At 40.5% G+C, this 27,529-nt stretch overlaps 8 protein-coding genes across 8 annotated transcripts in view; 2 read left to right on the top strand and 6 right to left on the bottom strand.

Moving 5' to 3' along the window:
* Window position 1: 1 nt before the first annotated feature.
* Window positions 2–903, bottom strand: LOC145695913 (mitochondrial fission 1 protein-like). Its single transcript, XM_081772963.1, has 4 exons — window positions 801–903; window positions 666–726; window positions 396–610; window positions 2–306 (listed from the first exon to the last, which is right to left on the bottom strand). Exons 1-4 carry the CDS (start codon window positions 872–874, stop codon window positions 171–173), a joined length of 486 nt encoding a protein of 161 aa, XP_081629089.1. The 5' UTR covers window positions 875–903; the 3' UTR covers window positions 2–170.
* Window positions 904–1,038: 135 nt separating this feature from the next.
* Window positions 1,039–6,189, bottom strand: LOC145695886 (FERM, ARHGEF and pleckstrin domain-containing protein 2-like). The gene is made up of 16 exons (XM_081772929.1): window positions 5,989–6,189; window positions 5,474–5,686; window positions 4,853–5,102; window positions 4,647–4,807; window positions 4,396–4,454; window positions 4,022–4,186; window positions 3,822–3,972; window positions 3,667–3,779; window positions 3,294–3,482; window positions 2,787–3,253; window positions 2,403–2,595; window positions 2,012–2,363; window positions 1,849–1,969; window positions 1,709–1,807; window positions 1,492–1,630; window positions 1,039–1,449 (listed from the first exon to the last, which is right to left on the bottom strand). The coding sequence occupies exons 1-16, from the start codon at window positions 6,020–6,022 to the stop codon at window positions 1,363–1,365; spliced, it is 2,793 nt and encodes a 930-aa protein (XP_081629055.1). The 5' UTR covers window positions 6,023–6,189; the 3' UTR covers window positions 1,039–1,362.
* A 3,859-nt stretch (window positions 6,190–10,048) lies between these two features.
* On the bottom strand, window positions 10,049–10,933 carry LOC145712186 (mitogen-activated protein kinase 4-like). Its single transcript, XM_081789872.1, has 5 exons — window positions 10,917–10,933; window positions 10,659–10,789; window positions 10,324–10,601; window positions 10,171–10,279; window positions 10,049–10,125 (listed from the first exon to the last, which is right to left on the bottom strand). The coding sequence occupies exons 1-5, from the start codon at window positions 10,931–10,933 to the stop codon at window positions 10,049–10,051; spliced, it is 612 nt and encodes a 203-aa protein (XP_081645998.1).
* Window positions 10,934–15,153: 4,220 nt separating this feature from the next.
* LOC145711816 (serine/threonine-protein kinase pim-3-like) lies at window positions 15,154–16,401 on the bottom strand. Its single transcript, XM_081789509.1, has 3 exons — window positions 16,153–16,401; window positions 15,900–16,074; window positions 15,154–15,821 (listed from the first exon to the last, which is right to left on the bottom strand). Exons 1-3 carry the CDS (start codon window positions 16,328–16,330, stop codon window positions 15,272–15,274), a joined length of 903 nt encoding a protein of 300 aa, XP_081645635.1. The 5' UTR covers window positions 16,331–16,401; the 3' UTR covers window positions 15,154–15,271.
* Window positions 16,402–21,687: 5,286 nt separating this feature from the next.
* On the top strand, window positions 21,688–22,864 carry LOC145712185 (uncharacterized). Its single transcript, XM_081789871.1, has 3 exons — window positions 21,688–21,870; window positions 21,918–22,397; window positions 22,442–22,864. The coding sequence occupies exons 1-3, from the start codon at window positions 21,688–21,690 to the stop codon at window positions 22,862–22,864; spliced, it is 1,086 nt and encodes a 361-aa protein (XP_081645997.1).
* A 696-nt stretch (window positions 22,865–23,560) lies between these two features.
* On the bottom strand, window positions 23,561–25,506 carry LOC145704625 (uncharacterized). The gene is made up of 3 exons (XM_081782095.1): window positions 25,375–25,506; window positions 25,174–25,296; window positions 23,561–25,123 (listed from the first exon to the last, which is right to left on the bottom strand). Exons 1-3 carry the CDS (start codon window positions 25,414–25,416, stop codon window positions 24,752–24,754), a joined length of 537 nt encoding a protein of 178 aa, XP_081638221.1. The 5' UTR covers window positions 25,417–25,506; the 3' UTR covers window positions 23,561–24,751.
* Window positions 25,507–26,167: 661 nt separating this feature from the next.
* Window positions 26,168–27,353, top strand: LOC145711255 (aquaporin-9-like). Its single transcript, XM_081788979.1, has 5 exons — window positions 26,168–26,396; window positions 26,444–26,694; window positions 26,735–26,788; window positions 26,829–26,986; window positions 27,028–27,353. The coding sequence occupies exons 1-5, from the start codon at window positions 26,249–26,251 to the stop codon at window positions 27,278–27,280; spliced, it is 864 nt and encodes a 287-aa protein (XP_081645105.1). The 5' UTR covers window positions 26,168–26,248; the 3' UTR covers window positions 27,281–27,353.
* The window catches only part of LOC145711254 (uncharacterized), a 34,672-nt gene continuing 34,475 nt past the window's right edge, over window positions 27,333–27,529 (bottom strand). Inside the window, exon 7 of the mRNA XM_081788978.1 lies at window positions 27,333–27,499. Coding sequence (XP_081645104.1) covers window positions 27,397–27,499 — 103 coding nt within the window. The 3' untranslated portion in view covers window positions 27,333–27,396. The remainder of the gene's footprint in view (window positions 27,500–27,529) is intronic.

Raw genomic sequence — 27,529 nt, 5'->3', positions numbered from 1 at the left:
CTAAAAAAAATTCACATGTAAGCATTTTCCGTAGGAAGAAATATTGGTAGGATAGATCTGAACAGTGTGCTGAGCCCCATTTCGATAATAGGGAACAATTAACAGGTAGTTAGTATTTGGAGATTGTTCTTTGTTTCTTTTCAATGAATATAATCGTATTTGGTTAGTCTTTATCGTTTCTTTGTCGCTGCTAGAGCTGCAAGGCCTCCAATAGCAAGAGCTCCAAAAAGGGATGCGCCGGCGGCGATTCCAACTCCGATGAGCCCTTCTTTTCTCAAAGCTTTTTCAGCTGCGATCGAGAGATCTATCAATGGATTTTATTCATGCTCGTCTAAGCGGCAAAAATCGGATTGATCGACTTTTGCGATCAACGAGGAAAACAAAACCCGTTTCCTTTGACTTGATGATTTCCGGGCTCGACGCGCAAGATCTGCTGGCATTTACGCATACACTCCTCGTACTTCTTCTGACGCAGGAGGCCGATGGCGATGAAATACGCGTAGTCGCGATTCGCCGTCATATTCTCATGCTCGCGTATGAGTTGTTTGAGGAAATCGATCCCTTCGTTGATATCATCAAGATTTTCGGAGAGGATGAGCGCATGCGCGAGCTAGAAATTTGATATGAGTGTCTATGCTACTAACAGGGAAATAATGAGGAAATACCTGAAACTTGGTCTGATAAAACGCCTCTTTGTTCACCGAATTCGATGCTTGAAACTGCCCTCTGAAACAAATGTCAATCAAATATCTCAAATCAAGAGCAACATGAACGATTACAAAGAAGTGAGATAATCTTACATGCTAAGGTTGTAGTTCTCTCGTAAACCAGCTATTGATTTCTCATTGAAGGTGAGTGGGACAAACTGCTCCATGAAGCCAAAATCAGAGAGATGGGCAATTAATTCTTAAAATAAACAAAGTCGTAAAAAGGTCGCTACTTTTATCCCGATTGAAAATATTTTTAGATTCATAGCGAAAACACTTGATAACACTGTAAACTTCAATTGACAAGCTTTTATTGGAACAAATTGCAGTATTTTTCAAAGACAATATTTGAAGAGTAGAATGCTGTTGGTATTTTTTGTGCGTTTGGCCGTTTTCTCAAAATTTTAAGTTGGAAAGTAGATACTTAGAAATTCGTGAAGAAGTAGTTTTTCGGGGAAAGGGGTAATTTTTTGTTTGTGTACTCGTAGTTTTTCAAACATGTTTTTGCCGGATACGAGTCATGAAAACGCGAAAGTTTAAGGCAAAGAAAGGAAAGGTGATTCAAGAAATCAGAAAGAGTAGAAAGTACAATGAGAGGTCAATACAGGTAGTTGCAGTTAATTTAAAAATTTTAGACATTATAATTGAGCTAGATTTAGTCGGATAGAGTCGCAATGCGAAGAGTTTCCATCCAGCGCAAGTAAGAGTACTCCGTCTCGGCGGCGAAATGATACTCGTGCTTCTAAAGAAAAGGTTGGAAAAAAGAGAGAATTTTATGATTTACCTTGAGTTTGATCATAAAGATGTACTGGTGTTTACAGTTGGGAATTGTTGACGGATCGACAGGGTGAACTTTGTATTCTAGTAACGGGAGATTCGCCAGAGGAGCAGATTCTTGGTGCCTCTTGTAGAAGTGAATACTGTTGAGAGTTTTCGAAATGTATTCAACATGAAAATGTGAAACCGTAATAATTATTTCAATTATATGAAAAACATTCCTGAAGGTATTCAACACGACCCACAATTTCTGCCAGCTTCGTTGCGTAGAAGGATCTTGACCCAGGCCAGCCGGTTTGTTCTTGAACTTACGCATCAAATAACTAAATAATCCTTTGAATCTCGTCCATTGAAAACTGCTTACCCAGCCATGACATTCTGAGACATTGTGAGATGGTCGTTGAATCCAAGAGTGCAGTAGCGGAACCAACAAACTTGAGTCGTTGTGCTTTGCTTCATCTTGTTATCATCGATTAATCGCTCATCTTAGAAAAATGTAAATAAGAGTATAAAATAGACTATGGTACCGATATTTCCAATATTGTGAACATGGAAATTCGAGGTCGTCTCTCCATTCGCCACCGAAGAAAAGAGGTCCGTTGAATGCTTCATCTTGTTCGAATACAACTCAATATCCCTAATCCACTTCTCTCGTTGGCTACCATCAGATGCAGAGAGAATCATTGACGTGACTTTTCCAGAGTTAAGGTTTTGTCGATCGGTGTTGACATCAGGTAGATTGATGGCGAACGAGTTTGGAGCAGATCGGTCCATATCAGAAAGCTCTATCGAGACGTTGTTGAGTGGTAGTTCGACTGAGAGCTTCCAAGGCTTCGAAGACGTCATTCCGATTGATGGAGGGTCGATCTTCGACGTCGTCTAAACTTCTTTTAGAAGAGCTCATGATAAAATTCTTACCCATAAGACGCAATCGTTGAACAAAAAGAACATCCTAGCATTGAAGCCTCCTTTTGGCCCAGCCCACTTTCTCAGATAACCTTCTCGAACGAATTCACGACCGGGTTTTAGGAGATGGTCCGCTCCGACGAGCTCTCGTTGCAACTGGGAGGTAATTTGGAATTGTAGGCATCGGTTTAGGACGGGCTTTAACCTAGAAAATACCATATACAATGAAAATTATGCAAAAAGAAACCATTTTACGCAAATTTCAAGAGTTGAATTTGTATTTTTGTTGACGCAAGAGTAATGTACTAATATATAGAAATAAAATATGATAGCAAAAGTAACTACTACTGTTCTTGTCAACAAATTTATGATAAAAAAGCAATTGAAGTAACGAACCTGTTCACAGCTGGCTGAAGCTCCTTCTGCGCTGCCATGCCCTCATGCTTCTCCATTCTCGAGATGACATTAAAATACTGGAACAATCTGCAAATCGGCTTCAACAAAAACATCGAAATCGGCAAATAGCACAGCTTCCTTCCTTCAAAGGCTCTCCAAACTTGCAAGAACCTCGGATAATTCTGCAGCGAGCTTTCCACCTCATGCAACACGCTTTCGATCCTTTCAAGTTTTCCACTATGTGACGCGAATTCGCGCATTTTCACTTTGAAGAATTCAGAGATTGTTTGTTGGCCGGAGATAGAATTTTCCCATTCTGCAGCTCGTTGCTCAAGGTCCGCGACGAAGTTTTTGTGAAACTCGAAAATCGGGTCGAGGCTTGAATAAAGGAGCGACATGATTTGCTCGGGGATTCCTGCTTCATCTCTTATTGCGTTTCGGAAATGGAGAACAACAACTTGCAGGTCCTAAAATAGGTCTAAATAGCTTGAAAAACTAGAATTTTACCTTGAGGTGAGTTCTTTCGGTATTTAGGATCTCTCTGCAGACAGAGTAATTCACATCGCATCTCAACTTCCTCGGCTCATCGTAGATCTCTTCTTCAGCCACACTTTTATCCGGCTTCAATTCAATATCCGTCCTTGGAATCGAGTTAGCATCTGATTTCAAATTGTTCATCTCTGCTAGCTCGGTTATCTAAAAGAAAAGGAGTGAAAACGGCCTCAAATGGAGCTATTCTGTTTCATTCTGTTCCCTTATCGCGAAGAAAAAATCGATTTTTTTCTGTCTACTTTGACAAGGGAATAAAATGAATTATGAATATTGTATTTCTGCATGTTTAATTATATAAAGCATGAAAAAGACATGCAAAATAATGTACCTCCGAGAAATCACTTTTCGTCGATTCCGCAACAGTAGCTTGTGCTTTTGCCTGTAGCCTAGGAGATGGCGTCGGATGAGGAGCATGGATTTCGGAAATGTCCACTTTGTAGTCTGAAGATTTTTTAGTAAAAAAATGAGTGAAATTGATTTTACCAGGCTTGATGCTTGGCGTTTTTCTAGCGCGCTGACTACTCTTCCTCGTGAAAGTAATATTCCTCGCCGGAGCATTTTTATTCGCAGTTCGAAGCTCCTCCAAAGTTCGTCCACTGTACCGGAAGCTCGAGCCACGAGAAAACAGGATATTCTTAATTCAAAGCTATTCTCCGACGCAACAGAATCCGATAGTGTCTTACCTTGGGCTTTCTAGGTGGGCCGACGCGGAGATTGAAGAATGTATGCGTCTCGATTGTGCATTTCCAGAAGTTTTTTGCTGCGTCTCGGCTACTGAAGGTAAATGTCTTTACATCCGATGGAGTGCCGTCTTCATGCCGAAGTTTCAAAATGAATTGCTTTTGCTTTGACGGGTTAAGTCAGTGAGTTTCATAAAAGTCAAGTTTTATCGCGCTATTTGACATTTTACAGAACTTCATCTATCATTCACTGATTTCCTAGTTTGTTTAACTTTCTCAAGCCATTTTCGATTATGAAATATACGCTCAAAGGTCGACTAGCTCATGTTTTCCTCGTTTGCTACGGTAATCAATGTGTATCAATTTAACCCTTCCTTGAAAGATAGCTTTCGTATTGAGCTCCAACGCCAGGTGTGTAATAAAGTATCCTGAAAGACTTTTCGTCGGGGTTGACAGAGTACTGTCAGGGAACACGTCACTCTTTAGAGGCATTAAAGAGACTGTAAAGGGCCTTTAATACTGTTTAAATCATCTCGAAAAAGTAGTTTTTCTATAGGAGAAGAACGACAGAAGGAATTTGAAAATAGTTTCGAAATAAAATTAAAGATAAACATCTGTCAATCCGAGCCTGATATGCCACTCTCACAGCAGGATATTTTGATAAAGGCGTTGCTCCCATCATGGCAGTTCACAGGTTTCTGCCCCCAGCTTTCCAGTTGTCGCACCTTCTCGAGCATTATCATGTCCGCTTCTAAAGGCTTCTGTCCTACTCGTTGCCGGTGCAGGATTCTGAAGAATCAACTCAATTTGAAAGCAATAGAAAATAAAACAAACCTAATTTGATTTAGCAAATCAGCACTAGGAATTGGCAGCAAGTTGAGTTCACTAATGTACTTCGTATCATTACACTCATCCGCATCGAAGTCCCCAAATTCGGTTTGAACCAGGCAACTAGCAATCTGAGCCATCATTGACTCGGCACAGGTGAGATTTGCTTGACGAATTTCCCGCTTTACGGACAGGCAAAACAAATGGCGCGTGAATTCGTCGTGGAGTTGTTGGCACGGGTCAGAAGGGTAGAACTATCTTGGGGTTCAGATCAGTTGAAAAAAGGTGAAGCCAACAACGACTAAATGATTAGAATATAATTTCTTTGATCATTATTAATTTCATAAAAATGGGTGAGAAAAGCCCATAATTGAAACTCTCGCCAGATGTCAAATGGGATGAACAACCATAAAAATATTTATGCGGGTGACAGAGACCTTTGATTGAACATGGTTTAGGTACAATAAAAACGCCCTTTTGAAGCGCTACCCACCCGCTGGGCATCAATTTCCAATTTGTGGCACCTATTTCCGACGCCCCTCAAACATTTCATCCCCTTGAAGATAAATTAAAAGAATAGGCCAAAGGTGAAATTCCTAACGAAAATTGCAAGATAAACCCCTTCCTTAACGGCGAACTTGAAGCTAGTTCTATTATCGAGGCGGATCTTCTGAGCTTTGAGAGTTTTCGCCGGGTCGATCCAACATAAGGAGCCATCTGGTCTTTTGAAGGAAACGCCAAAATAGTCGCTTTCGAAAATGCCCAAATGCTTGACGACTTCTCCAAGGATCACTTCACCTCGCGTTTTTCGACTAGCTTTGATTTCGTGAATTGAGCCATCTTGAGCCCAGGTTAAAATTCAATTGATTGGATTATTTATGATGAGATAAACGCTTTTCGCTCAATTACACAAGATCCAATTCGTGGGATCGAATTCGTAATTGGCGATCATTAGGGATCATTAATGATAAATTAGCCGGTTATGTACGATGTTTCGTAGAAAAGAAGGCATTTACAGTCAAAGGAACACAAGTTTATTGATCAAAATGCTTATTTTCTCCAGAAATTTTATTTTCAATTCAATTTTATTTATCAAAAATACACTTTTTTAACCAAAAACAAACGATAATTTTAACCCGAACCTAATAACTCAACTTTCATCACTTGTTTTCCCATTTTTCTTCCTTTCTATTCTTTTATCTTTCTCAATGCCTTCTCATCCCTTCATAATTTTCTCGAAGTCTTTCTTTCAGTTTTCTTTCTTTGAAAAGCGAAAAGCTCGTTTTTCGGATTCTTTCCCTTTCTTGGCCCGTGCGCGCGCCCGATCGCCCCCGACGGCGCGAAATTTGACCAATCAGCAACAGCGGAGAATCAGAAAGACACTCTTTTCGACTTTTTCACTTTTTTAGGAGAGACAAAAAGAGGAGTACCAAGGCCGTTACCAAAAATAGGGGCGCGTTGTTTGTTTGATGTCGCCGCCGCTTCGTTAAACCAAGTGATGAGTCAGTTTTTTGTTGATTAAGCAAATTTCTTTTTCCGTTAATAATTTTGATTTCTGGACAATTGATTTAGCAAAATTAAAAAACTAACATTAAATTAAATTTCGATGAAAAAATTTTCCCGCAATTGCAGATATTTGTTATTTGAGTAAAATTTTCGATAGTTTTTGACAGTTAAACTTATTAATAGTAATTAACTGCACAACTGACAAAGCTTGATATACAGTCAACGAATTATCACCACGTTTGAAGTATCTGAATACAGTCACCATCTACTGTAACCCTATCGTATTGAAGTCAACGAAGACTCAAATAAGTGGGCACTTCCAAACTCCAATTTCCCTTTTTTCTGTTTTTCATGTAAATATTCGATTGTAAAACTATTATTTACTGAAGATGAAAATGCTCGATACGATTTGTTTTAGACAATGGCTGTGAAAATCCACGTTATTTACTGCGGCGGGTGAGGCTACCGTCCGAAATTTGAGCATCTCAAGGCTCAGATTTTGGACGAATTCGAAGCCTCCCAGGTCGAGATCACTTCTGAGCCGACTAAGGAGACCTCCGGTGCTCTTGAGGTCAACGTCAATGGCCAATTGGTTCACTCCAAGCTTACTAAAGGTACAATCTTTATTTATTCTGTCTCTAACGGGAATCTATTCAGGCGACGGGTACATCGATAGCGACAAGAAATTGAACGCAATCTTCGATGCAATTCAAGCCGCTCTATAAGCGCTTCTTCCTTGCAAACCGACGATTTCTGGGCACTTTCATTCAACTGTTCAACTTTCTCTATCTATTTCTGTGCCTGTCGGCTGCTCGAGAGCGCGAAATTCTCCGATTTTCAAAGGCGTGCTAGTTCGAATGACGATTACGATTAAACCTTTTTGAGGAAATCGTGAAACTGAAAATTACTGGGGCTTTTGGAACGCGAAGAGATTCGTGTTTTTGAGCAGAATAAGAATAAACACCTGACTTTATTAAGATTTTTGTCCAACAAATTTAATCGTCTTGATCTTTGTTTAAATTTCCTTTCAAATGATAGCCGCAGAAAATATACAGTAAATAGATTGAAAGCATTCCAAAGATGAGCATAAAAGGCTAATCGTAGGGTAAAGATCAAAAAGGGGCAGAAAAGACACGAAATGCAATAGCAGTAATGTGATGATAATGGAATACTAGAAGCATGGATGACCACAGATGATAAATTCTCGCCTTAGAATGATGACTTACAGGAAACAAATATTAAATCTTACATAAAAAGAATGAGTTTTTCTTTCATATTTTATCACTTGTTGCAGTCCCTCCGCCTCGCTTGTTATTTCTTTCAGATTTTTTTCTTCTCCAGTAAAATAACCAATTTCTTGCGCGACGGCTTTGAATCTTCTGCCGCCTTCTAAAAATTAAGGGAAAAATTATAAATCAAGACTTCTTTTACCTTTATTCCAAATCGATAAGTAGAACCAGCCATTTCCTCCACACAAAGCACTCTTGAATTGCAAGTACCATCCTGCTTCTGCGACCTCGAAATTTTGCTTCGACAGAAACTTTTAGGAGAGGATATCCTATTTGAAACAGAGTATTTCAAAAAAAACCTAAGATATCTCGTTCCTTAAGATTGATTTTTCGCTCTCCAACTGCCAACAGCTTCAGCACTTTCCGCAATCCTTCTTCTTTTACTTCTTCTCTCCATCCACCTTGCTCAACATGTCGATCATCTTGATAAAACTCGCCAGTTCCACCTACAGCACCCAGCTCCTTCCTCAGCTTCTCCAACTCTTTCTTTTCTTCCATTATTTTTATTTGATCCAAGGATAAGAAAAAATCCCTAAAAAATGTATATCATATATACCATAGTATAACATCAATAGGCTTACTTGGTGGCATCAGAAATAACCGCGAAGTTTTTAAGTTTCTCTGCGCTTCTCAATTTGATCCACGCCTGGAAGGTCGGAATTTCCAAAATAGAAAGGTCGTACAATTCAGAGAAAACATTCTCTATCAGTACTATAAGGCTTTGTTATTATTTTCCGTGCATTTTTGGCAGTTTAGCAAAAACTTACTGGGATTATTCTCGTGTTTCTTTCTGAAGATGTCCGACATTACGAACAACACTTCTAGTCCATTGTCCTCGTTATTGATGTACTTTCGCAACAGCAACCCACAGTCAGAGAATTTGGAGTCTACCCGGCTTCGAAGGATCAATTGATTAGAATCTAAATTTAAACTCTTTATAAAACAGAGAGCATGGAAGATTTTTTACCAGAGTCGACGGAAAAGGTCATGACTGCATTGACAAGAACCTTGATAAAGTTTCGGTGGCCACGTCCATCAGGTCCTTCGGGAACCATCTCCTCCAACATATCAAACTCCTTCGAGAAGTCTTCCATCTCTGATTCGCCAAAAGCGTGATTTCTCAAGCTGTCAATAAGCTGGCTTTCGACCTTGCCCCATAAAACTAGAGGCTTGAGCAAAAAATCTAATTCCAGTTCGGCAAAGCTTGATTGATTTGATAAGTGGCGAGTTAAGACATAGGGAGATAACGTACCACTCTTCGGGAGTCTGTGAGAGTCCATCTTCGGCGATGATCGCGGCAAGATCAATTTCTGCGATGGAGTACAAATCGTGCATCCTCTTCTTATCCCAGAAAATGTAGTCGATCTCTTCGATCATAGCACAGATGGCGTTTGTCCAAGAACAGAGATCTTTTGCTGGTTCAGTGATTCCCTTGATGGATTTAGGGTCAACTGCAGAGGATTTGTAGATCTTGCAGATACATTGTCTAGAATTATATTTATTCACGATAGATAAGTGTAGTCTTACGAAAGATATTTCCAGAACTTGGGGCAACGAGTGATCCGATCTTGTTCAACTGCTTTCTTGACGAATGGAACAATACTAAATACAAGTTAGGCAATGTCTTAATGATTCTGTTTTACCAAGCTTCCCAGTCCATAAAATTAGCTTCATCGGCAATAACCATCAGAAGTTTCGATAAGGCCTCCCGATCAGCAACAGACTTTTCAATAACCTTCTCCAAAAGAACATCCATGATGATAATTTGTTGATCAACGGTCTCGAAAAGATGGACGTTGTCTTTGCCGAGTTTGAAGATCAATTTATGATCACCTTTGCATTCCTCGAGATCAGAGTAAAGCGTGTCAGCCTTCTTCTTCGTCTAAAAATGAGTTAAAATACGGCGAAAAAGAGCAAAAACAACATTAGCTAGAAATTCTAATCTTTGAATTTTCTTCTCCAGCTTTTCGATGAGTTGGTCTTTGCTTTTAATAACTTCTTGAAGTCGCTTTATTTGGTTTCTTTCGTTAATGAAGGGAGGAGGAACAATGTCGCAAGGTCGCTCGCCATTTTCGATTCGCTGCAAGAAATCAAGGAAGAGATTTTCATTTCGAAGCTCAATCGCATTTCTCGGTCGTCTTTTGCGATCAAGTCGAGTGCACTTTTCAAGAAGGGCTTCGAATTCTTCGAATTCGTCATTTTCGCCAAAGATTTCGAAGAGAGATGTCCGTTTTCCCATTAGCAAATTTTTCTCTACAGATTATTTTGCACGTTAATTATTTATTTCAGAATACGGATCATCTTACCAATTTTACGTGATCCGCAAGTTCGACCATCAACTCGACCAAAAGCATGCTCTAATGTCAGAATTTCCTTTTGGAAATAATCTTTGAACAGGGAATTTATTTCAATTTACCTGTAAAATCAAGCCGAATCCCCAAACATCGATTCTTGGAGACTTTTTTGCATTTTCTTCATACCATTCTTCAGAGATCAAATTTAACTAATTCTTTTCGTAATGAATGTTACCTGGGGAAGCATAAAGTTTCGTGCATACCATCGGATAACCTCTGCTTGCGTTGATCGAGTCCATCACGGATCGGACTGACTGGGCGCTTCCAAAATCGCCGATTTTTATCTTGAAGTTGAGCTCAGCTAGAAATCATTGATAGTGGATCTTACTGTTATAAAGTCGTCAAGAATGAAAATGTTTGCCGGTTTCAAATCGAGGTGAACCTTGTTCCTCTCATGGCAGTAGCTCAGTGCAGATATCATCTGTGCACCAATAAGTGCTGCTTCTTCCTTCGTTGTTTGTCTTCCAGATGCCTTCATCTTGGCAATCCAGCCAGCCAGGTCTCCTCCACGACAGTATTCCATGATGATAAAACTCATCGATCCACCGGCCCATCTTGGCGTTTGATAATCGAGGAAGTCGACAAATCGAACAATATTCGCATGATCTAGTCATGTTTAATTAACGTCAGATAAATTTACCCTTTCATAAAAGAGCAACTAACCTAATTCTCGAAGAGTGGCGGCTTCATCTTGTGCATCTTGCCGATGACTTGGATTTTCCAGAAGAATTCCCTTGACGATAACAGTTTCTCCTCTCGCCTTATCCAAGGCTTTTGTTACCGCTTTGCCTCTCCTGAAGAGAATTCTTTTGAATCCCCTCACATCGATGTTATCATATCGACCATTTTTCTTTTATCGAGTTATTAAATTTTATATTTCGAAAATAAATAAAATCTTGTTGATGACAACTTTTAAGTAACTCTGTCAGATTCCCCATTTACATAGGGTAACCTCTAGCTAACAGGATAAACGTCGGCAAAAATCTGAATTTAGCAGGATAGACTTTGAAAAAAGACCCTGGAGTCCAGTGTGGCAGATGAGTTCTCCCGTTCCAATTTATCTAATTCTGTTCCTTCTTGTTTTCAAAATTCATAGATTTGTGTCAAAAAGTTAGCTAAATCGACGGCTAATCATATCTCGAAGTTTCATAGCGAGATTGAATTCAGCCTACATGATTTTTTTTCTTTTTTTCGACAAAAACGAGAAGGAATTTTCGATAAAGCTCATCAAGATCATTCTTATGGCGTTCATAAAAAATCCCGGCGGGTAGGGGAAATTTAGCTTTGTTCAACGATTTTTTGGGATCTGAGTACTTGATGTCTTTTCGGTATGCCAAATTTCAAATTAGAATTCTAATTTTTCAACTAGCGCTAATTGGAATATCCAGAAATGTGTGACTCGCTTGTTCCCATGATCGGGTATCAAAGCCCTTTAGATGTCTGATCCAATTCGACAACACTTTAATACGACAGATTTATAACACATTCGAGCCTATTTTATTACTTCCAGGTATTCCCCGCTCCGCCAGAATTTTCATAGGGCTTCTCCGCGCTGAGTAAATTTTCTTGATGGGAATAGAAGGCGCTTCTAGGCGCGTGGCACCTCGTTAAATCACCTTCGTAAATTGGAGCTTGAATCGGTTTTTGGCGGGAAAGCGGAAGTTGAAGAAAGGATGAAAGAATTCAAGCCGAGGTTTTTGATCATTGAAGCTCTTGAAGGATAGAAATCATTCAGAATTCAAGAGAAAACCAAGAAACGAACTGCTAATTGAACATTACGCGATATGATATCGCCGATATCCTTTGCCACTCTCACGGCTTTTAGTACTCCTAATCTGCGCTTTAGTAAATTGGACTCTTCACGGATGCCCGTGCCTTCAGGATTATGCCTTGTTTGGTACACGAATGGAACCCTGGACCTCTCTCCACCTGCAATAACATAACAACTGTCAAGCGCCTTTTTCGCGCAAATTTACCTTCGAGGTTCTTTTTATTTGCTTGATATTTTTTATTGATTATTTTGTTAAGGAACTTGTTCTTTTCGTATTTGAGGAAACTCAGCCGTGATTTTGCTCAAGAGTCTGGATTACATTTTCACCGCAAATATTGAAAAATGCATAAAAGCTGAAATAACACTGGACACGTTCCAGATCCACATGACTTTGATCGCAAAGGCCCTTTGAGTCGTAACGCGTTAATTGCTCGTCAAGGTCAAAAACGCTCCGCCTGTTTAACATTTTATTCCTCGTTTTCTATGTTTGAAATTCCGCCAAATTTAATAGAATCATTTTCTTCAACTTGGCCCCGGAAACCTTGAAAGTGCCTCTTTAAAAATATTGTTTTTATCTTACTGCAAATCAAAATCAATGGCCCATTTATCATCCGGCGGCCTTGGGAAGATATCTCCTAAACGCCTGAAGTACCTGTCCAGGGAATAGCACCTAACTCATCCCTTTCATCTTTCTTCTTCCAGAGCACTTTCCGCCTTTGATCGCGCCGCAAAATATGAGAAAGTTTGTTTTCATCCCTTTTTGGAATCGAGATTGGAAGGGCCAAGGTCAACCGCTTCCCAGTGTTTAGTATTGAGGTCAGAAGGAGGCGGAAATTGCCACTCATTGTAACTTCCTACAGAGCAGGTCAAAGTTTATGGCCCTAATTGAGAAGGTCAAGGTTTGTTTGATTAAAATTTTTTACTCCATTGTAACTTTCTTCGATCAAATCCGCCATTGAAGCACAAACCCAGCTGATGTCCAAAAATCAAATGAAGCTGGCTCAAGTTCAAGTACAATCCGTAATCAGACCACAAAAGCAAACAGGCTCGTAAATAGCTCCCGTTATCAGAAACGAAATCGATGCGGCCAGTTCAAGGTCGGGCGCGGCGGTTTCCGGACTACTGGCCCAAGTTCAAGGCGAGACCAAAATTTATCATTAGCGGAAAATTCATCAAATGTTCGTCCGAGATTTACGAGCACTTTCGAAAGCGTATTTACCGATCTTCCGAGCAGAAAATTAGCCAAAGTCCTTTTTGAAAAGTTCTAATTTTTTCCCTTTGAAAAAATAGCAACATCTTTATCAAGCCGTAAATTTGCTGTATTGGTCTCTCAGAAACCGCAAAGGAGGTACCTGCTTCGGAAATCAAAAATTTGGCAGGCATCTTGTAAAGGGACTTGACCTCCCATGAATTATCATCTTAGCGGATGCCCTTGGCCTGGCATCGTCCGCAATTTCCGGATTTACGAGGGTTAGGGCGGCCCTGAGAAATAGCTGATTTATTTATGCAGTTTCTTGGCCTTGCACTCAGCTTAGAAGTAAAAGTGCCAAAAGAGCTCAAAAACTGCCAAGAATCGCGAATGTCTGTGAATTTCCGGAAGTGAAATTTACAAAAATTTTCGCCAGAAGCAAACAGCCCTGGGACAAAGCCAAGCATAACCTTTGCGCGGTCAAGTTTTTTCAAATAGGCAGAAAGTGTTTGGAAAAGGTAAGTGAGGGTTGAATTTATGGCTTTGGGAAGTGAAGTGCCTTTTCCTAAATGTTGCCAGGCTGAATTGTTTGTCTGGCAGACAGGTCGTTGATAAAATTTTATCTTGAAAGAATGAAGAGCACTTTTAGTAAGAAATTTTTAGTGAAAACTACCCCTGTATTTCTTGAAATTTGTCTGGTAGACAGTCGTTCAGACATCAGAGAGACAATTTTGGATATCTGCAAAAGTGTGCCAGTTTTGACAGCGGACGCACTTTCACGATGATTGATCCCTTCCGTATTTTACTGCCCAGAGTTGAAGGCCAAAATCTGGGTCCGTCGACGTCCCCAAATTTGCTCTTCATTTTTGCGCACGCGGCATAATCAGAAATATCAAAACTCGAGCAAACTGCAAAAATCAATCTTGACGGCGCTTATGAAATCGGATTGACCTCGAATGCGAAACTTTCGAATTTTCTTTTGACTTTCGCCTAAGATCACGTGGCCTCAATCGCCACGCGTCGTTGTTCCCGTAATACTCCCCGTTTTTCGGATTTTTAGCCTGAGATCTGGGTTACGTAGGGTTCCAATTGTCACGCTTTCTTGAAGAAAATGCCCTCCCTCGAAATTTCAAAACTTTTGCCCTTTTGGCTTTTCCAAGGACGAAATATCGGCGTTTGAAGATTTCCAAGTTTAGTAACACTATTTTGGGTTCGGCGCGGTGCTAGAAAATTTTCGCAACTTCCGGGCTTGTTTTTTCAGAAATTTCAACCCTTTGAAGAGTTCCCAGTCTCGTGACAGGCGAATTACAAGGTTGTTTGTTCCTCGTTCGAAGAATATAAAATGAATAAAATCATCACCATCGGCTTTCGATTAAAAGTGACGCTCGATTAGTTTAATACTTCTCGTCCATAGGTTTATATTTTTTCGATAACACTATCGTTATGACGTCCAGATGGGCGATTATTTGACAACGGTGAAATTGGTTCAAAAATATGCCTCAATTACCCATTATGGGCCCATTATATAGAATGATCCAGTGAACACTTTTGACAGCGAATATATCAACAATTTTGAAGGATAAGATCAACAAGGTTCACCTAGCAAGTTTAAGTGATAAACAATTTGGACTTTTAGACTGTCTGGTAGACAGAAAAGGCTGAAGGTTCCATATTTGTTTTGATCAAAACATTATTAACCGTCAAACTGTCAGTAATGCACGAGCTGTTCAGACTTTTCCATTTTCGCGGAATAACGGCCCCTTTGGCCAGCGTGTATAATTCGAGGTTTATTTTGGAAGCACGTGATTAAATTTGGTGTTGGTCAATTTTCGAAAAACAAAATGCTCGATTGGGTTTATGCACTCTGCTTTTTCAATTATTTCCGCGCGCGCTCGTTACTCTTCTGCGAATTTAGAGGCCAAATCAAAACACCAAAATCCCATACTGGTGATTTCATGCTCACCTGGCGATCTCAGCTCATTTTCCTTCTGTATTTAGGACAACTACGCATATTTTCTTGGTGAAATCTCTCTAGAAAACTGTCTGTTCGAAATCATAACCTTCAAATCACATTTAAAGCCTGTTATTTTCTATGAAAAACTTTGAATGGGCAATCTCAAAATATTTTACAAATATATTACTGTAAGATACTTCTGGCTTGCTCAATTTTGCGAAAAAAAAAGACAAAAAGAAAGTAATTTTTGAAGATTTTAATGAATTTTTTCAATGTACAAGGTTTATAATAAATACAGTCCAAATCTTGGTAGAAAAGACATGAAAAAAATACAGTGGTCTGAATGAAGAAGAAATGTTCTTTTAGGCGAAGTTGAAAAACCAAGGATGGTCGAGGATTTCTTTCAGCTTTGGTCGACGAGCGGGGTTGAGCTGGAGGAGCGATTTGAGAAGATCTTTGGCGTCTTCGGAGAGGTTCTTTTCGAGTTCGGGCTGGCAGGTCTCAAGGCGGACGATTTGCTTGTCCGTCTGGAAGGGAATCTGGCCGACGAGAAGGCAGTAGAGAAGAGTGCCGAGGCTCCAGACAGCTGTTTCCTCTGCTTTGTAGCTTCCGGTCGTGTACATCTCCGGAGCGAAGAATTCAGGTGTGCCGGTAAGCTGAGTCATCGGAGCATCAGTAGTCTTGGTCGCACAGCCGAAGTCGATGATGTTGGTTTCGAGGGTTTCGAGGTCGACGAGGATGTTTTCGTCCTTGATGTCCCGGTGGACGAGGCCAGCTCGGTGGAGCGAGATGACTGAATTGACGATATTGGAGAAGATGATTTTGGTGGGATCTTCGGCCAAAGCACCGAGCTTGGAAGAGACGTCGAAGAGATCGCAAGAGTTGGAAGGTCGTTGCATGACGAGAACAAAGCTGAAGATAAAGGTTAGAGATTTGCTCATTATAATTAAAAAAGGGAAGATGACAATCAAAATAAAGATCGATAATTACCTTGTTTTTCGCTCGTACCAGTCAAGGACTTTGACGACTCCATCGACAGAAGAAGCTTTGAAGTGCATTTCGATTTCAGTAGGAACAACTCGGTCGCCAATTGCTCCCCATTCGAAGACTTTTGCTTTTGGGATTTGCTTTGCGACGACTTTGTAGTGATCGGAAGCTCGATATCCTAAGAAAAAAGTTATTTTTATGAAAGAAGACGATTATTTCGAGTTTAAGATAATCAAATTTAGAAAAAAGTTTTTACCTTTGTAAATGACTCCATTGGCAGAGTTTGTAAGAACTTCTTCGATGAAGTATTTCTCCCGGAAAGCTTTATTCTCTCGGGCGAACAGCTTCAGTTCTTCTGTGGTGAAATCTCTTGTCTTGGGTCTGCCAGGGTCAGACTGGTAGCCCTCATCTGATGGAGTGTTTCTGTTGTTCATTTTTCGAGTTTTTGTTTTGGTGAAAAAGAAAAAGTTCTCAAATTTGATCACTTCACGGTTGCTTTTCGCTGATTTTGATATTCTTCTCCGACGCTAAGTGCCGATTATAAAGGGTGCGCGAGTGCGCCACTGGAGCTCGCTAACGCCACAAAAATCAGGTGTTCGCGCGCGCGATTTGGAAACGGGCGCTGGGCGCGGCCGCCCGTTGGAAGAAGGGAAAGGACTAATTAGGGCACTCAATCATGGCGGATTTGGACCTCGAGCTGAGGATGAGCTTTGGCTCAGACGGATCAAGGCTGAGTTTTCGCTGACTCTAGAAATTTTATGAATGCAGACGATTCAAGAAAGGATTGAAGGAATTTGATTGACTCATGATTGAGAAGATATTTTTCAGGGAAATTAGAAGAGTACAACTTATTCAATTTCATCTGGCACTGAGATTGATAATTTTGTCAGAAATAAAGCTCTTCTATTCAATTTTACGAAGAGCAGGGCATGACCTGACAGCGACCATACAAAAAGTTGCAATTTTCGTCCATGCCCTTTCCCAGCTTATCCATTTACGAGTAGCTCCCAAATCTCCACTTATCCTTCTTCTTGACAATCACTTCTGCTACAATGTCAAAACGAAGCTTGACCCGAATCTGGCGCGCGTGACCTCGACTCTGACAATGTGGCCCACCATAAACGCGCCATTTTGAGCAGTCGAGGTTGAATTATGACGTGCAGGGTTTACTTTTCAATCCTGAAACAAGTGAAAAATAATAATAGTGAAAAGAACCAGCGAAATTCATCCATCTGGCACTCGAAAAGTTCCAGGTCACTCATTCAGACAACAATCTGGAGTCCTCATTTTTACTGCTCAAAATTTTCATCAGTATCTAAAATCAAGTGTCAAAAGTAAAATCGAAAGCTCGAAAACCCAACTTTCGAACATGTTTCCTAAAATACAAAAATTCAGAATTGATGGCCCCGTTACGCCATCGATCGTCAATCCCTTGTACATACAATCATTGCTTCCTGATCGATTAAAATCCCCCAAACTGCTACGTAGTGATCAATTTATTCAAACTCCTAACCGGGATACTCGTGATCCGGCGCTGATCCCTCGCGAGCGCGCAAACAGATGATTTCCGGCGTTTATGCAAATCATTTTCAATGATTTCATCCAACATGCTAATTCGCAAAAACAGATTATCGTTTGATTATTTCCCTTCGAGTGTTTTGTTTACGCGAGTTAGCCACGTTTCAGGAAAAGCTGGAATGCCTTTTTCTTTCAATTTTGAAATATTTTTGAATTTGGAATTTCGATAGCAGCTGTAAAATTGAATAATTGCAGAGAAACCTTGATTCCTCGCGAAGTTCGAATGAACCTACCTTTCCGGGCGAAATTCTCGAGTGCCAGATGGAACTTACCTAAGAAGAAGAAATGTCCAATTTTAACATCAACGAGGATTCACGTGAACAGAGTCCTTATTTTGTCATCAGCTGGTTTAGTTATATATTTTCTTAATCCCTCCTTGCGCAACTCGTCGGGCACCCCGCCTTTCCTCCGAATTCGCTTGTGTTTTGCCACTGGTGACTTACTCCATTCTAATCCCCATTCGGTGATGCAAGTTTTTCATTCGAGCTCCTGGCATCACGCTCCGTCGATATATTTCCCGGAAGGTGACATCGCATGGGAAACACGAGGGTTGCATAATTTGGCTGCTCGTTCCACTGCGGATTTGAACGCGTTTCCTGTTTTGGAGGGCGAATTCTGTCCATAAGCCGGATATGTTCGCTGGTTTGGCGTGAAAATCCCGCCCGGAAGATCCGATATGCGTTTTCTCCCTTTGTGCCAAGAGAAAATGATGATCTAGATTACATAAGATGCCAATCAAGCCGCAAGCCACTGCTGATCAGGTGCAGGTGGCGGTCACATTTGGGACCGGAAATCAGGGCCACGGCCAAACCGACAACTGTCAATATGGCCTAGTTAATATCAAGGAGAGTAACTTTCCCAGACTGCCTCAATTGAGGGTTATTAGATAAGTCTGCGTCTAATAAAAAACGGAAGGAGCGTCCACTGATTTTCAAAAGTTGAGATCTCAGATAGAAGTGGACACAGATTTGCTCAAAGGAAATTGAATTTTTATGCATGTTTCAATCCTCCAAACCAAAGGATAGCCTGTTCAAATTGCTTCTTCGATTTATTATCTTCTCAAATATCACGAAAATCTGAGATTCAATAAATCACAGTTCCGAAAAAAAAATCAGCGCCTTCTTCATCCCCTTGGACAAACAAAATCGTGTATTCTTAGCTGAGCTCCCAACTGAGAGATTGTATCCCTTCAGCGACGATGCCGGAAGCCGAGCAGATATGCTGAACAAATATAATCCCCAGTGAAGGAAAGTACTCTCCAGAAAAATCGCTGAAACAATATTTATTTCTGAGTTTATCTCAAAATATTTGATCATTATTTTCAAAGAGTTCGGAAGGAGGGAAAAGATGGCACTTTCTCAAACAGGAAACCGCGAAAATAAAAGGTGCTTTCGTTGTCTGTCAGACTGTCTAGCAGACAAAATTTTCTGGCGAGTTGAAAGTCGCATTTCATAAACATTTTCTGTCGATAAGGGTCCAGATTGGTCGGTAGATGTGATTTCCGATTTCTAGCTCTCAATTACTTATGCCTTAGAGGATGAACGCTTGAAAGTGACCGCTTCGCCAGATGTGGCTTTGAACTGCATCATTTTTCAAAGGCGATATTCTTGGTTGAACAATCTCGGCTAATTTTCTCCGAATCCATTATGCAATCGGCCTTCATCCCCTTTCGCCGCTGTGCATTTTGATTTTTATCACATGAACCCTTTCTTCCTCCGCGCGTCGCTTCTTGCGCAACGTCCTAATTTGGGCCAGGCCAGTGGAACTATCTACGTCTCCTCAATCCGTTTGAAGAAAATTGCACTGTTTATCGTAAACCACTTTCTAATCCACAAAAAGCTGCCTTTGACCGACATTTCGATAATTATTCTGCGCAACAAAGGGACGACTGTTTGGATTAATTATTGGGACAAGGGAGTTTTATTTCGTTGAGACAAAAAACCGAGAGCAATATCAATTTGCTTCTGATCCAATAAAGCGTTTTTCTCGATATGGATATTATAAACATCAATAATCATAAAGGAGGTTTTGTAGAATTCGTTTTAGCTTTTCAATTAATGATGGATGTGATGATAACTCTTAATCGTGTTTTGATAAGTAATGCCTCGCCAATTTTTTTTAAACGAGCGAATTTTTCTAGCTTTCTTTATTTGGTATTTCCCAGACAACTGATAAACCTCCCAATCCCGGCTTTCTTCTATTCGTGGAAAAGTTTCAAAGTTTCCCTTTGCACGGCTCCACACCTATGTCCGTTTTCGGGCATTGCGCCTTATCACCACCTCCTTCTCCTTCCCATGCCCCTCAGGGCACCGAGCTGTCAGGAACAACACCCCTCGAGTGAGTGTCGACACTTTTCAGGGCTGGAAACAAAGGCTCAAACCGAAAAAGCAACACGTCTTCGGCGGGTGATACCGTTTGTGCTCTTTCTTTCTATAATAGAAATCCTATTTTTAAAACTTGACAGTATCATAGAAATTATTTTTTTTTCTGCGAATGGCTTGAGTAACTGTAATTTGCCCATAAAAGCTATTCTGCTGATCGGATAAAACCCACGGAGCATGTCTCCTTTACAAGGCGAATTAGGGTCAGCGAGGGGAGTACTGGAAAGCCCAATTGCCCGTGACAAAGCCTTGGCGTTGGGACATCCGGTCACGCGATCGTTAACTCCTCATGAAAAACATGAAGCCAATAGTCAATTTCCGCTATTGCAAGAATTTCCGCTTCCTCCTCTTTTTGCCACTCTTCGGCAAAGAAATAAACTTTCCACGAAAAAACGGTACGGGCGGTTTACGGTGTGTCAAGAAAGAAAAAATATGGGGACTTCTATTTTAGAAAATTTCGGTTTGCTCAGCTATGTTTCACTGGGTACGAGAATTCCCGGAAGACAGTAAAAAATTTTTCATGGAAATTTCTCCAATGATAAATTTTCTCAAAATCCGGATAAGCGAGTTCCCAGAATAACAAATTCAACCCTTCGATTTGGCAAGAAAACTGCACCTTTAATCCCTTCCGAGGTCAAGTTGCACCCTCCTCCACCTGTCACCCTTTTTTTTTCTTGGCAGAATGAAATGTACCCGCCCTAAGCCTGCCGATTTCAGTTGTTCTGGGAAAGTTGAGATCGTCTCCACGCGGCAGAATTCGTCTTTTCTCAGAAAATTATTGTAACGAGCACTTGTAGCCAATTTTTTGATCATTTGGGCCACTTGAGAGGTAAATTCAGACTCAAGTAGTGTGGGTATTGTGATAAAAGGACTTTCTCCGAGCGAACTCAAGTGCCCAAAAAGTTAGTGTTCCAGCCGGCTGATAACTCAACCCTCGGTTATTATAAGCCACTCTGTTTTTCTTTTGCCGTAGTCAGACGAGGTGGAACTAATTTTGCCTTTTTGGAGCATAATGAACAAAGTGCCGACTTCTCCGACGGAAGGAGAGCTGATCGAATGATGATAATAAATAGAAGGTTCACTTGAAAATTAGCGGGAAAGGTTCTGGGAAGATTCTTTTTATGCAAATTTTAACCTTTGGCCTTCTGTTTTCAGAGGCACAATCGAAAAATACAAAATCTTGTTTGGATAAAGAACCTTATCCAAACATACTGTCCAGAAAATGATATGAGTTCTTGCGACATTTCATTCTCAGCGGGAGACTATCGTTTCACGAGATCGCACAGCAGGAGATCAATAACAGCTACTGAAAATCAGGTGCACTTTTCTCAATGTTTGTTTTTTTCCCACTGCGATCTGATTTTTCATTCACAGGTACAAGTTTAGCCCCTGCTGAGCTCTTTCTTAGAGCAAACACTCACCAGCTGTTTTTTCTTGAAACTCATACAGTCGTGGCTCAGTTTATGTCTAATCGGATAACTTAGTGACCGATACAGCCAGAGTTTTTTTGCTTCAACGGTGGCCTAATTAGTCCAAAAGACTTTGCGCTTCGATTGCTTCGTGGAAAAGACAAATCATTCTAGTGAAAACGGTAATCGGCTTTTAGGTAGGATCCAAGTTGCTTTATTTGGAAATCACTCTGAAACGCGCGATCAAAGTCAATGAGTTTATGCTTTCTGAGTAATGAGGCTCTAGTTCTTTTTATGTCGACAAATAAGCAGAAAAATAGATTTTCTCAGGAAATCATTAAGAAGAAATTTTGATCGTCTCTAGAATCGCATCCTCTCACTGTTGATTTCTGAGGATGCAGCTTCAGTTCCCAACCCTTTCTGATGGCGACCACGAATCCAGTTCTTTCCGAGTCCTCAGATGAGTTCTCTGAAGAAGAAGATCCCGCAATGACCATTTTGAATCAAGAAATTGCCCGTAAAATTGCCGAGGAAAAGCAAAAAGCCGAGGCTAGAATCAAAAGAGCGAAGAAAAATGCGAACATCTGGGCAGATTGTAACCCGAATGTAAGAAATGATACTAATTATTCATTGATAAACAACTTTCTTTTAAGAAGACGAAGCTGAACTTGATTCCAAAGCGATTCGAACATGATGGAACTTTATGCAGAGACAGCCGGGCGCACATCATGGAAACTGTAATGGTCGCAGTGAAATCTGAACCTGAGCCACAGCCGGAGACGGTCACACTAGAAACAACCCTCGATTGCGAAGACGGGAAATACAGTGGCATCGGAGACCTCAAAAGACTGTCAGAAATGCTGAGAAACAAGTTGTTCTACGTAGAAGCCGACTACCACTATTTCCGCAAGAGCCGCGATTTTCCACTTCTCAAAGTGAAGACTCAACTCTTGCTTGATCACCCAGAAGTTTTCCCTGAAGGGTACAAGCCAAGAAGACAAAAACGATCCCCTCGAGGAAGGCGCGGCGGAAAGCTGGAAAAACAACGAGCAAAAAGACTGAAGTACGGTGATTTCAGCGAAGCCATTTCCCGATCTTCACAAACTCAAAGAAAGAGACCTCTCGAAAGAAAGGTAAGAAATTTTGAAAAGCAATTTCATTTCTTATTCGATTTCAGAAGCCAGACATGGTGGTGATGAAAAAAGAATGGATGCCGGAGATCGACGATCCGAAGCTGAAATTCATCGCTTCTCGAGCAAGACTAGTCACTTTGCTGAGAAAGCAGCGGTTCAAGACTAAAGATGGCTACCACTTGTTCGACGCTTCGGGAGTCTTTCCAAAGTTGAGGATAAAATCATCCCTCATTCCAGCAGATTTCTTCCAGCCTTGTTCGAATACCGATTTCATAGGCCCCATAAAAGACGAGAAAAAGCCTGTGTCGACCAAACGAACCTCCTTAGAATCAGCAACTGGAAGCTCTGGTACATCAGCAATGGCAATACCCGATGAAGAAAAGTATGAACTGGAAAGATACCGAAAACTGGGAATAAAGCTCGACATCAAGAAGGAAAACGGGAAAACTATCATTGATTATTCATAGCTGCCCATTTTTACACTTTCATATATTTGTAATAAACTCATTGAAAATCGAAAACGACAACTTGCAAAACAAAGAGATCTTAGCCAGTTTTGCACCAATTTATTGGTCGAAACATTTGCTTGTTCAATTCAGTAAGAAATCTGCAAGGAATCAAGGAAGACTCCATTGCATTGGGGTTGAATATAAAACTCAATATGAACTCGTTGAAACAATTTTATTCGCCCTTAAAATATATGTTAAACCTTATGTACTCGGTACAGTCAAAAATCTGATCAGGATCGTATTCAATGATTTGTCGCCGTCCATTAGCCTCGCTTTTGATTTCTTTCCGTTTCGACTCTTCTCCAGTCAACGCGTTGATAACTTGCGCGACGGCTCTATATTTGGGGCAGCCTTCTTAAATAAATTTTTTGTAAGTGAAAATTTCATATTTTACCTTCGTTTCGAATCGTTAAAGTAAAGTTGCCATAGTAGACGTCCTCGGTTGAATCTTCGCATTTCCCGAAACAATTCCCGAAACATTTCCCGAAGAGACAACCGTCTTCCTCCGCGAGTTCGGTCTTACAACTTTCAAATTTCAAGCGCCATCCATCTTTCGAGACATCGTAATCATGGCAATATAGCTTTGTAGAGAGATTTTGAAGTTGACTTACGCAGCGTAAGTTACGCTTAAAAATAAAACTCTCTTTCCTTGAGATTTACGGTCTTCTCTCCAAGTGCAAGGAGCTTCAGAACACTTTTCAAATCATCGTCGTCCATTGCACTTCTTCCCGAAACACGCTCATTTTTGTAATATTCGCCAGCTCCATGTCTCGCACCCGGCAGCTCCTGGATTGCCCATTTTCCCGGATCGCCCACATCCCGGATCGCCCATTTTCCTTGATCGCCCATTGTGGGCGAAACGGGAAAATGTGCGGAACGGGATTTGAGTGCAAACAAGGATTTGCAATTGAAAATTTGAAATTTGATAATGAAAGAAGCTGGTTTAGAAATTCTAACGTTAGTTTGCACATAACGTGACATAGCCTATGTCACATAGGAAATAATCAGGATTTGCAATTTGAAATTTGAATTTAAAAATGAAATAAAAATCGTAGGGGTAAGAGGAATTCGTCAGCTCTGCAATCTGGCGGGTGACCAAAATGGCCGGACCAAGCGGGTGACAAGTCCACCCTGGCAGGACTGTCCTTCTCCGCAAGGGACTGCGAGTCTCGTTGGGAAATTGCAGAGTTACCGTGCAAAATCCTGATCACAGGGGTGTTCCGACGGTCGAGCTTATCTGCCAAAATCCAGAATCGGCAGAATCCTGATTTGGCGATTTGAGAAATTCAGGATTTTGAGAAATCCAGGATTTGGGAAATCCAGGATTTTGGGAAATGCGGGAGCAGCCTTTTTCAGAGGGTCAGGATTTTTTACATCAAAAACGTCAGGAAAAAGGTAATTATTACTGAATCGACTGCGAAGATTCCGAAAATCATAGTTGTAACTTCAAGAAATGAAAGTTCCCACATAAAAACCTGCATGAAAGAGCATCCTTTTCTTATATGATTTTAAAACAGCTGTCTTATGAATCACTCTTTTTTCGAAATCAGCATATACAGTTTAGTCAGAAAAAAATTTTCCTTATTTTTTTTGATTATAATCATTTTGATCCTCTGAAAGAGTGACCCTTGTGCAGAGTTCGACGGTCGGAACACCTCTGTGATCTGGATTAAACACGGTTACTTAGCGATTTCAAATTGATTTAATTGCAGTATATTATATACTGGGGTAATCATATACTGACAGTATATATTCAGTATGTTTGTTATTCAGTATATATACAGTATATATTCGTACCATAAATGACTGTTCAATTTTCAAGAAAAGAAGAAAAGGTAATAATTTTCAAGGATAAAGAGTTTTTTTGGAATTTTTTGAAAATCCCGTTTTGCCCATTCCTGAATCGCACATTTTCCTGGTCCGCACATTTTCCCGTTTTGCCCACAATGGGCAATCAAAGAAAATGGGCGATCCGGGATGTGGGCGATCCGGGAAAATGGGCAATCCAGGCGCTGCCCTCGCACCCAACCTTTTTCTAAGCTTTTCCAAATCTTTAATTCTTTTTTCTTCCTCTTTTGTGACTGGCTGGCTTTTCTTCATCTTCTCTCCCAGTTCCAGTTCCAATCTCTCAATCTCTTTCCTCTGAAGTTCGATTTCGTTTCGGCTTTTTTCCATCAAAATTGACTGAAGACTTTCAATCTTTCTTTCGTTTGCTTCCTTGTGGTTTCGCTCAAATAATAATAAAAAAGAAAAAATCTAATTTTCACCATTTTGAGGTCGTCCATGATTTTCTTCGAGTACTCAAAAGTTTGCTTCATCTCGGAATTCATTGCCTTCATATTCGCGAGTTCACTCTTCATACCTAATGCTTCTTTCAGTTGTTCGATCTCCTAGTTAAAGTAAATGTATGTTATTAACCAAAAATCAAATAAAAAAATCTACAGATCCACTACGAAAGAAGAACTTACTCGATTTTGAAGCGCGATTTTTTCTCTAAGACGAATGTCCATGATTTCAGTCCGTTCTGCAATTCAGACACCTATTAGGTTCTTAAAGAAGTTCAGTGTTCTTACAAGATCTCTGTTCAGAAGGAGATATTCTACTCGCCGCCCAGGGTCTATCGGACGCAGCAGCACTCCCCGACACTCACTCCGCTGAGTCCGTAACCTTCCCATGTGACGTCTACATTCTTATCGTTGTCAACGTTGTTGGATTCTGCTTGTGATGATTATTCATGCCAAGAGAATCTTCAGAATGGAAGGATGATCGAACTCTTCGAAGAAAGGACTAATCCATTCCACTTCAACCGCAAGCATAAAAAGTAATCATTTAACGTGACCATAGCGATGGGAACTTTGGACAAGACAAGGAATGTTACGGAATAGTGTTCTATTCTGATCTCCTTGACGAGACGGGGTTATATTCATTTCAATAAAATTCATTTGTCCCGACAAAAAATTAATGACCTCAGTCTTTGACCTCAAGGCCACTGGGTCATGTTCCGCTGATGGTCAAGATTTTTCTGAAACGCGGAAATGGCCTTTCATAAATTTTAAATGCCCGCAAAGAGGCGCAAATTATCTCGAAAGTTTCCATGTTCTCATTCACTCAGAATCGATAACAGAAATTGACCCTGTAAGTATTTTTCCGCCCTTTTTTGCGGATAAATTCGTAGTGAGATCAATTTTTCAAAAAACCATTTATAGATAAATAATCTTTATATTAGCTATTTCAGACAACTCAGGTGCTTGATCAGGGCAGTATTTGTGGAGACGACGCACTGAAGGAGGCACTCGATAATTATATTAGGGTTAACTGCTCGCCTTGCAAATCGAAGAAAAAATGACTATCGAGGATTTGGCTCAGCGATTTTTGAGAATTCGACGAAAACGGATTAGACAATTTTTGGGAGAGACTTTTGGAAGCTTCTTTCTGGCCGTAATTGGCATCGCGGGAGCTCATCAGGGCCTCTATGGTGAAACAAGTTCTGGTGAGTTAGGATTTGATTTTATTGAAGAAATATTCATGAAACTTCAGTTCACGGAGCAATCTGTGGCGGGCTAGGTGTGGCGATTGGCATTTATGTTTGCGTTGGATCTTCTGGAGGACACGTGAACCCAGCAGTGACAACTTATGCTGCACTTTCTGGAAGACTTGGAAATGGGATTATCGAAAATTTAGGCGGCTTTTGTATCTATGTCGCTGGGCAGATTTTTGGAATGTTTCTTGCAGCTTCCGTCGTGTACGGAGTCTTCAACGGGCAATCATATAACGGAGTCGAAAACCAGGTTATCAGAAAACATAGTAAATATTTTATCGTTTTTTTAGGATTTGGTCTGTCTCTTCGCAACTTGCCCAACAGAAGATATCAAACTTTCAACGGTTTGGTTTTTTTATTGATCACAATTTTTATTTCTCTTAGGGTGAGATGTTTTTTGACCAAATAATCGGAACAATGATTTTGGTCACACTGATTGCGGCAATTACCGACGAGAAAAATCTGATGCCTAATGCAGCCAACCCGCTTTTGATTGGACTCACCGCCACTGCCATCGGCCTCGCTTATGGAAATCATGGAGGGTAAGCAAAATTAATCTTTACTTGTAATGATGGAATTTTAGTGGCGCTATTAACCCTGCTCGTGATTTGGGGCCACGATTGTTCGCAGCGATGGTTCTTGGCGATGTTGCATTTAGCGGAATAGAAGATACAAACTCCGAGTTCTTCTTTTGGATCCCTCTTTTGGCACCGCTTATTGGTGGAGCAATCGGTGGCTTACTATATCTTCTTTTTGTGCGAGCACATTGGGAAGAAGATAAGACCGCAGTGAGTCCAGAAAAGGAAGAAACTTTTGAGAATGAGTTTGGTCTCTGATTCGGAAATTTACTGTATGGAAACTGTGAAATATATTTTAAAGAATTTTTTTGATAAATAGATAATTTATTTGAAATAAATTATTTGATTCAGGGAATGATGTTTTTCAGAAATAATTAGCCTCTGATAATAGCTTCCCATCGGGAGATTCTTGGTTGCTCTTTTCGAGTATTAAACCGTGCTGTAGCATGGATAAGTTCGCTTTCATCGATGCTTCTCCTTAAGAACAAGGGTTAATCATTATCTTTT

This window comes from Oikopleura dioica, chromosome 1 (assembly GCF_907165135.1).
Source record: "Oikopleura dioica chromosome 1, OKI2018_I68_1.0, whole genome shotgun sequence".
Taxonomy (NCBI): Eukaryota; Metazoa; Chordata; class Appendicularia; order Copelata; family Oikopleuridae; genus Oikopleura; species Oikopleura dioica.
This window is presented reverse-complemented; position numbering and strand designations above follow the sequence as displayed.